The 9,455-nt window shown below is 41.2% G+C and overlaps 1 protein-coding gene across 2 annotated transcripts in view; it reads left to right on the top strand.

Moving 5' to 3' along the window:
- The window catches only part of LOC115235939 (protein FAM214A), an 18,870-nt gene that overhangs the window by 7,018 nt on the left and 2,397 nt on the right, over positions 1-9,455 (top strand). Inside the window, exons 1-8 of one of the 2 annotated variants that reach the window (XM_029808054.1) lie at positions 2,419-2,895; positions 3,657-3,874; positions 4,282-4,505; positions 4,823-5,045; positions 5,175-5,343; positions 5,649-8,271; positions 8,645-8,966; positions 9,199-9,398. In XM_029808054.1, coding sequence (XP_029663914.1) covers positions 3,659-3,874; positions 4,282-4,505; positions 4,823-5,045; positions 5,175-5,343; positions 5,649-8,271; positions 8,645-8,966; positions 9,199-9,398 — 3,977 coding nt within the window. In that variant the 5' untranslated portion in view covers positions 2,419-2,895; positions 3,657-3,658. Of the gene's footprint in view, positions 1-2,418; positions 2,896-3,656; positions 3,875-4,281; positions 4,506-4,822; positions 5,046-5,174; positions 5,344-5,648; positions 8,272-8,644; positions 8,967-9,198; positions 9,399-9,455 lie in introns of those variants that run through there. The other variant, XM_029808053.1, reaches the window with a different exon arrangement.

Below are 9,455 nucleotides of genomic sequence, written 5' to 3'. Positions count from 1 at the left end.
GAGCGAGTTTATTTCTGGGCAGTCTTGAAAGCGTTCCTTTGCCAGTCGAAGAACGAACAAGATCGACCGACGTATACGCCGCGCGATATCTCAGACAAAGTCAATTCATCCGTTACCATATTTTTCTATCACAAAGAAATATTCGATAAAATGAATAGAAGTAAAAAAGTTAATCAAAAAGTTTATTTACAGAGAAACTGTTTAGACTTTAAAATTTAAACAAGTTTAGAAAATCGAAAAGGCTTTTTCTTTGTTTGTCACGGCGTTATGTTCTTTTTAAAACTTATTTTTATAGATAACACTTTTTTTCGCAGCCCCCTCCCCCTCCCCCACGAAAGAAAGGAGATAAGAAAGATTCGGATAAGCAAACAAAGATATCAGAATTAGTACGTCTTTAAGACATTAATATGTGCTCATGACATATTGAGTCATGTTATGTTTTCTTGTCAGGTTCTATTTTCTTCAAGCTCTACATGGCACATCTTGCCCTTTATTATTCACGCCATTGGTGAGAGATAAATGAAGGACGAGATAATTATGTTTGATGTGTTCTCAAATAAAAGAGAGAGAGAGAGAGAGAACCTTTAACCCCTTCACCCTACCCGCATCCGCAATAAGCGTGAATATCGTTTGCACGCTCAAAATGACGCTAAGTCTAAAGGATAATAGCTCAAAGGTTTCCTTTATTAAGCGTATCTCGGATAAATTAATCTTGATTTAAACTAGAGATATGAATTTTTAGCGTCTTAATAATAGTGATATTGAGAGTTAATTTGAAGTCTATCTTGAATAAGAAACACAGTTGAGTTTTGCCTCTCGCATGTCATCGTAATTAAAGGAATCGTACAGACTCCCTGAGTCAGAGAACTCGCGCATGATTCACAGATCTCCCTGACTCATAAATGCGGACGTATTTAATATGTCCACACTCGGTTCTGAGATCACGGAGGCCTGGCGAGCTGAAAATGGAAAGCATTCTAATTATCGCGAGATCCGCGCTGCGCGCTGGCTCGCCATGTTCTGACAGCGCGCCGACGCGATCAGCTGTTCGGCGACAGCAGCGTCGCTCGCGCCCAGCTGTGAGCGGTGCGCTCAGCTGACGACGCCATCGATACACACCGCTCTCCCTCTCCTTCCTCCCCTCTTCCCCCGCAACGCGCTCAATCGTTTCCCCCTGTTAATACGAACGTTCAGGAACGGCTCAAGTGCCTCGGCGCCAGTTTATCCGTGGTTCATTGTTCAATGTACACATATGTCGAAGAAATTTTCTGAAATTTTTGAATTATTGAGTTTTCAAGATATATTGCGTTTTTATCAATTTAAAGTGCGCGAAATGCGAATTATGTTAAATGAAACGTAATTATGCTGCACGTGTCGCAGCGTGCTCTTTGTTCCGTCTTTCTTGTCTGATAAAATCAGAAGGACGAAAAAAAAATACCGCGGTAGCCAGACCGCACGAACGTGTGCGTTTCGCTGACGTAACGCGGGCAGCGAGAGTAGATATTAAGAGACCTCGAGTTTCCGCTCGTGTGCTAGCTTTCCGTTTATATAACGCGACGTTAAGCACCCGGTCGCGAGATGTTCGATCGCGTGCACCTAGTATATGCTGAATAATTTTCTTTCATCCGCATACGATATTGCTTTCCGTACGTTTTTCCCGATAATGTCTGATCTTCTGAAAATCAAAGGGACGGACGTATTTTTCAGTCAAAAATTTTTCGAAAACATGACAGAGATGTAGGTGAAAATTTAATTTTAAAAAATGATTAAGAAACGAATCTTTTGTATGTTACATAAAATATGTGTGGCTCTACTGTTTATTTTACGTGTTTATTATTTTTCTCTCCGCGCGAATGCTAATCTTTTCTTCTAAATATGATCAATTGCATCAATGTACTTCAGCAATTAACGCTATCTATTGCGGAAGATGTATTACTTATCTTGTTTGTGGATAGAATCGTAATTGATAATAATTGATTACTTAATCGATATTCGTCTCAAAATCAAGATAATAATAATTTTGGGAACAACCAAAGTATATTACCAATGAATCGTTCGATCGCAACTTGTATTTGCACAATTGTATTATTTCATAAATTAAATGATTTCCATTTTATAAATTGTATGCCTCATCATTGATATCTACATGTAAAACGCTTGGCTTATTGATAGCACAAGAAATTGTCAAATAATGACATATGATTAATACCCTTGATTTTCTGATAAAATAAGAAAGAAATGTCGCAAAATTTGTTATATTAATCTAACAAGTATATCACAAAATTGATATAACTTTTTTTTCCGACATCGCAGACACAGACAAGATATAAAAAAAATAACGAAGTTTATCTTCAAGGTAAAAAAATTTAAAAGAAAAAAAAAAAAAAAAAAAAAAAAAACAACAATACGCAGCGGAAATGTCACGCGGCTCATTTTCTCGTATACGCAGCAGCGAAATTTGAACTCCGTCGAGACTGCGGTTTCCACTCCCGTGACTTATTATAATAAACGCACTACGCCACGCTGCTTATATAGGAAGCGTCGAAAACGTTTACGCGCAGAAATCGTCAACGAGACTCGCGAGTCGGCGATGCGCAAGCCGCATCGGTCTTACCGATGTTGGTTGTACTAACCGTCCGGGAAACCTGGAACCCGTTGCGAACTACACCTTGTTTTCTTTCGTCACGTGTTGTACGTACGCGCGATCGCGGCTATAACCAGTCCTGCGGACGTGACACAACAACAAATTTAAAGGGACGACAAAAATTCAAGAGGCACTCCTACGAGCCGTCCCGAGCACGTTGACCCGCGCCCCAAGATCGCGAAACAATCTCGATTGTGTTTGGTGATAAACCTTCCGCGAGCGAGATATAAGGACCGTCGAAAGGTTTACAAGTAAATATCGCTGAAAGTACAGAGTGTTATACAGTGGGATTAACCCTCGTTCTTTTTTTCTCGTCCGATATCTACAGCAAAAAATTTAAAATTTCACGAATTTCAGCATTCTTTTAATTCACGCACTCTTATTGAAAATTTTAATTTACCTTTTTCTTTTTTCCTGTTTTATTTCCGCAGATTTTGCCTAAAAATGATATAAATCTCACGCCATTTCCTATATAAGGCACTTTTCAGATATTCACAAAAATAACAATAATTTTCCTTTTAGTTTTTTTGAACATTTTAGATTCTTCTGCGATAAGAATCTTTTCATTAGTTTTTTAACTTTTAATTTCAAGTATTTTCTCGTGACCGATATTTAAAATGACATTCTGTTTAAATAAAAATCATTCCAATAGGGTGAATAAAGAAAGAAGATTTAATTAATTGTTTCTAACTGTCCCTAATTGGGAGAAATAAATTGAGGAATTGAGTGCAACAATAGCACAAGTCTCGAAACTTTAATACTTATTTAAGACGAAACACAGAATCACTACGAGTCGCTATAAACATTTATTGCAATAAATTATTTATCTATAACTACTTGATTATTTTATAATCTCTGTATGTTTTTGTTACATTTATTTACTTTTCACAGCTGATTTTTCCAAAATATTATTCCCCGATTTATTGATAGCATTAATTATCGCCTGATTAAGTTATCGCTAAATTCACGATGTATCGCGACAATGAACACATGGTTTCTTCTTGGATTACAGGTATGCACTGCCTAGGCGCGGTGACAGGAGGTGGCACCTCCAGCCCGAACGGGGCTGGCGGCCGGGGTGGTGTTCTCAGCGTGTTTCGAGCCCTTGGAGTCCTTGTGTGCGAAGGGAGAATCCAGGGCCCTCCGCGTGGCTACAAAGAGGGCCCACACTGTGCACCGCCTATGCAGGCGGTTCCGAACGACCACGTGTGCGACGAGAACAACTATCTGGTAAGTAACATATGGTGTCCCCGTTACTCTCCGTTGTTCCTAGGCGACCTACTTTTACGCTGCTTTCCCAGCGGGCTATAGAACGAGCGAGGAGATTTCTTTGTTTGTCAATTAAGCGAAATAATTCGCGAATCTTTACATTTACAGGTTCTACATGGAATAATAAAATGTCAGATATATCAAGAAATAATTAGATGACATAATATATATTTACCCTCTTATGCGCAAATTTGTCAATTGAATAAAATGATGGCGATAAACACACAATTATAGAAAAACTAATATTAATTGAAAAAAAAAAAAACGATACTAGTAAAAGCAAAAAAGAATTTTTGTAGTATTAAAAAAGATAATTACAAAAAGTAAAGAGTAAATCAATACAAGATTATTTTCTTTAATTTTTCAAGTGCAATCGATACCGAGTACTAGTTCAAGAAATCGCTGAACGTCTCTTCGTCGGGTCCTATCTATGCGTGGAAGTGCTTCTGTGCAGCGACTGTCCGTGCGGCTTGGGAAAGTCCACATGCAAATATCCCGTGTACCCCGTGCCGTCCTTATCCATCTCGCCATGGAAAAAATGTGCTTCGGAAATGTTACTGGAATACTGGTGTATCTGCGTTGTCCCGAGCAAGTAAGTCACAAATACTTCGTTCTTTGCCGCAAGGTATAATTAGAAAATCAAATGGAAAGAATGAAAAGACGCATATGAGTCAATCGCAGTTATTGATGCGCAGACAATCAATTTAAATGTGAAGAGCAGCACAGCTTTATTTTCAATTATTTGTTTAAGAAATAACATTCTGATAAAAATGTATTCATTCTGGATTTGCTCGTATTTATTTTTGTCTCTTCGATTTAATTCGAGCCTCTCAATCTTATTGTTAGTGATATATTTAGATTAAGAAGTAGATATTTTTCTTCTCGATCACACTGTATTGCTTTTTTCAGGAACTCAGAACCAATGAATTTCCAAGGATTATACCAGGCAGTGCGTTCGCGGTTGCACTTCAGTCAAGTCGCAGCATGGTGGTCGCGCAGCAACGGCGCGGAGCCAAGCTACATTGCCACCCGGATCGTGCCGCACACCGAGGATAATCTCAATAGATTCCGAGAGACGCCAGTGGAGCATACCTTCCCCTTGGCTGGTAACGGCGACGGAAATTCCATCAAGGTACATGAAATTTGTAACGTTATTTGTGCGTTGTATTATTATGCATTATACATGATACAAATATTATATATTGTCTTATGTTGGTTCGATCAATGCAATCGATTCGATCAATGTAAATTTTCATTCCAGGTAACGGTTTGGGCACTGCCGCGGATGGAGGAAATGCCTGTGCTCACATGCTCGCTGCATCCGAAAAAGGAAAAAGATGAGGAAGACATCGCGAGGGCGTTAACGCCCACAAAGAGCATCCCGTTGGGATCAGTCGGTGTGCAAAACCTCGAGGGCCTCGTCTTGCCTGGTAATGAACCACTCGCGCGGAGATCCCATAATTGCCGCATCGTCATCTTATAAATTGATTCTTGTGACAATTATTATGCGTGTTCACAAACAAGCACACAGGTATCGGTTAAATTCTCACATTCTCATGTTGTTCTCTTGAATTCGAGACCAACCTGCAAAAACTTACAAAAACGTATATTATTACGTGCAGTTATTTAATTTAGATTCGTCTAAGCGGCAGGAATCGATTTTGATATTTGGACAATCGCCAATCATCAAGAGATAAAAAAAGAGTATAAATTGTATAAACCATCTTCTTTATAGTTCTGGTGGACGACAGACTGCAGACTACCTGCAATAAATCGGGCAAGCATGATTGTCGCTGCGAGGAGGAGGATACATCTCCTTTATCGCCCACCATTAGATCTAATGGCGAACGGAAACGTCGCCGATCGCTTCCCTGCGGCCCGGCGGAGAGTCCTTGCGTAACCTTGCAATCCGCGCCGTTACCGTCCGTTCAAGAATACATTCTACAAGAGATAAAAGACAACATCAACTCGTCCAGCTTAAATTCGGGAGGCTCTATCGAGATGGCAAACAACAATCGTAGCGTTACGCGGACTCTACAGAATAAATCGGAGAACAGAGACGAGGTGAGGACTCGTAACAACCTGAACTCGGATCATTTGGACCGTTGGTTCAAGATGCAGCTGAAAATCGAGAAGGATGATGGCAATTTGGAAAAACGTTGCAAGCGCGCGACTACCGAAGAAGTCCCGGAGATTGTCAATTCGAAGATCAACGTTAATCGAATTGAGGAAAGCTACAATAATTCTGTTAAGAATTTAAACAATTCTGGAACTGAGCCCGGTGGCTCGTCGGAGGTTACATCTACGGCGAAAAGCGGTGGACTATTAGACAATCTCGGGAGTACCTTCGCTCCTGTCAGTTGGTCCTTTGTTTCTTCCTGGCAAAACAGTAATATGAATAGCAAATTTCAGAGTTTTCGCGGCGCGAAGATCCGCTTCAATGATTCCGAGAAGAATTATAAGTCGCCGATTTTTGCGGATGTGTCCAGTCACGCTCCGGCCGGACCCTATGCTCAGCCCAATCCTTTCCACGAATCGAATCCCGGTCCGTCAACGTATGAATTGTTGCAGAAGCTAGATAACTCCGCTTGCACTGTACATCAGAGTTGCTCCAAGAATGTCAATAAGATAGTTGCGGAGGCGCGAGTATCGACCGGTCAAGATGCGTTAGAGGTCAACAAAGAAGATAATATCGCCAAGAATAATCAGAGGAAAGCCGGTAAGCGAGGTCAGTTGATGTGGACGCTATCGTCTTCCGACGAGAAAGATAAGAGGGAAGAGGGGGGATTATTTGATTGGTTTAGCAAGGTACCCGGAAGAGTTTTGAGTGTTGCAGCTACCAAGGGTTACGTCGATAGCGGCAAGACAAAAAACGGAAATTTAAAACAACCGGAGCGTTTAACTGGACAACAAGACGCCAACCAGATCAAATTCAAGAACTGTAATTTAGAATTGAGTCAGCGTGAGGTTGACGAAGTGTTGGCGGTATTGCGAGCAAGAACACCGTCGGGACGTAGAAGAACCACTGTCAAGAATGTGAGGAAACGCGGAGAGCGACCCAATGAGAGAGGCTATGACGATGCAGTGGAGAAGGTTTCGATGAAGTGCGCAAATTCCAATGAAGGAGTAGCTGGGAGTAACTCCATAAATCGCAACATTGGAACTGTCCGAGTTCGCCCCCTTAAATCTTGCGAGGATTGTAGCCGCGGATTATGTAAGAAAATAGATCATCAAGTACCGGAAGAGCAGTCGAGCCCTTTGGACCGAGTCTGTTACGACTTGAACGTTTATCATTCAGCGCACTCGAAGCTTACTTGTAACAATACTAATAGATTAAACGAGAATCCGCGCGTGGAAAACGCGGACCGCTTGCGGAACGTATCCACTAAAGCGGACGTGCTGCTTGGAGCGATTCTGCGGACTACCAAGGATCCTCAAAAGGGCCTGTCGGATATCTCATCAAACGGGACCAGATCGAGATCAACGACTAACATCGACAATGATAGCAGCGACGATGATCTTCATTCTTCGAGCACCAATCAGCAGGATCATAGGACATCCGCCATCTCGTCCAACGACGAGAAATCATTGCCATTGAATAAGAGATTCCATCGGTTCCGGCAATTGTTCAAGAAAGAAATGGATAAAAGGATTGCCATGATGGCGCAAGAGAGCCCATTTTCGCCGGAAAGCTCGCCGAGTTACGCGCATCTGTCACAATGCTTCGATTTGACGTCGTTACGCTACAACAACGAACAGCCGAATCTGCACAATGCGAGAAACAGCCGGGCGAAACGGCGAATCGACTTTGTGAACTTTACAGAGGAGATCGGCAAGGCAAAAGAGGCTGCAACGATAGTTCCGAGACTCAGTACAAAAGACGCACATCAAAACTCACGCAAAATGTATAGTACAAATAGCAACGATCGCGAATATAATGATTCTGCGGGCCTAAATAACCAACAGAATCATCACGACAGACGGTTACTCGAGGATACGAACGAATCCTCTGAGGTCGAGGATGGAGAATGCAAAACCGCGAGGGACATTGTTGCTGTTCATCGGAAGAACGATTCGACTAGCCCGACCACTCCGCAGAGCGAACACTCGTCTTCCAAGGTACGAAACAACAATAACAAGGACGATATCGTGGAGACGGGAGACGACGAGACTGTCGACAAGAGCGTGCCGTCCGCTCTCGAGCAAGAGAGATTCCGCAAATCTCTGGAGAATGCGGCATCAATGGTGTTCCATAGTAGAACTGGTCTGCCGCTGACTTCCAGTCCGGCACCTTTGAGGAGGGGCAGCTGTTGCTTCGACTATGACAGCAGCTTGAATTCCGTCTCCTCGAAAAGAAAGTATGAAGTGTGAAGTTTATCGGAATATTGTGAAAAAGAATATTCGGCAATCAGTGAACAGTATTATTATATAATTGCAAGAAAATTGTGATCTTTTTTTTTTTAGAAGAATTATTTATCTGATAAATTTTTTCCTCCAAAGATTTTTTACCGCGCGTTGTTATATTAGAGATAAAATATTACACGGTATAAAATTACATGTTTAGAGTTACAAGATACTTTTTGAAGAATATTATTTGGTGATAAAATAGCATTGAAAAATGATTATAATCGAAATTGCTGAAAAATGCAATTGTAATACTTTTCATTGATGCCGTCATCAGTTGATGTCACAACTTAAGTTTTTTTTCTAAAACGACGTTTCGCGTTTCAGTGCGTTGTTTGAATTGAACACGCCGCCGAGTCCAGGTGCGGTCTCATTGGAAGAAACTGATCGCGAGACAGAGACTGCCGGTGAGGGCGAAGAGACACCTAAGAGACGCTCCAACTCTCGCCACCGACCACAGAGTCACGCTCTTCTAGGCAGTTTTGAGGAATCGGCGTTGAACGGCAGACTCGAGCCGGTGTCTACGGTTCACGGTTTCACAGCGGAACTTGGGGCCAGCGGTTCCTTTTGCCCGAAACACCAGAAGCTTCCAGTCACTGTGTTCTTCTATACGCTCGGTGACAACGACAAAGTCTCCACACCATACCTTGTACGTTTTTTTAGAAATAAATCATCAATAAGGTATTCACGCGTATTTTAAGCGACAACATATGTTGTATATAATTGCTGTTATAAATAATATTTGTCATATGTGGGTATATTATTTATAAATAATAAATAATCACATATAAGCACAGGTGAGATAAAATCTCAAGGATATGTAAACAATGGTTAAACTATTATTCGATAACGAGATATTAAAGATTTCTTTATTTTTGCAGGCTCATATTAATCTTGAGAAAAAGGGCTATCAGGTACCAAGAAATGGCACCATCCAAGTAACTCTTCTCAATCCACTGGGTACAGTTGTTAAGATGTTCGTAGTATTGTACGATCTATCTGATATGCCGCCGCGATCTCATACTTTTTTACGTCAAAGAACACTGCGGGACAAAACACTGCGCTACCTCGTTCACCTTAGGTATGTCTCATTCTAATTTAAATAGCGTTAAAAAAGCAAGTCATATATATATATATA

Source organism: Formica exsecta, unplaced genomic scaffold (genome assembly GCF_003651465.1).
Source record: "Formica exsecta isolate Colony F162 unplaced genomic scaffold, ASM365146v1 scaffold237, whole genome shotgun sequence".
Classification (NCBI taxonomy): Eukaryota; Metazoa; Arthropoda; class Insecta; order Hymenoptera; family Formicidae; genus Formica; species Formica exsecta.
This window is presented reverse-complemented; position numbering and strand designations above follow the sequence as displayed.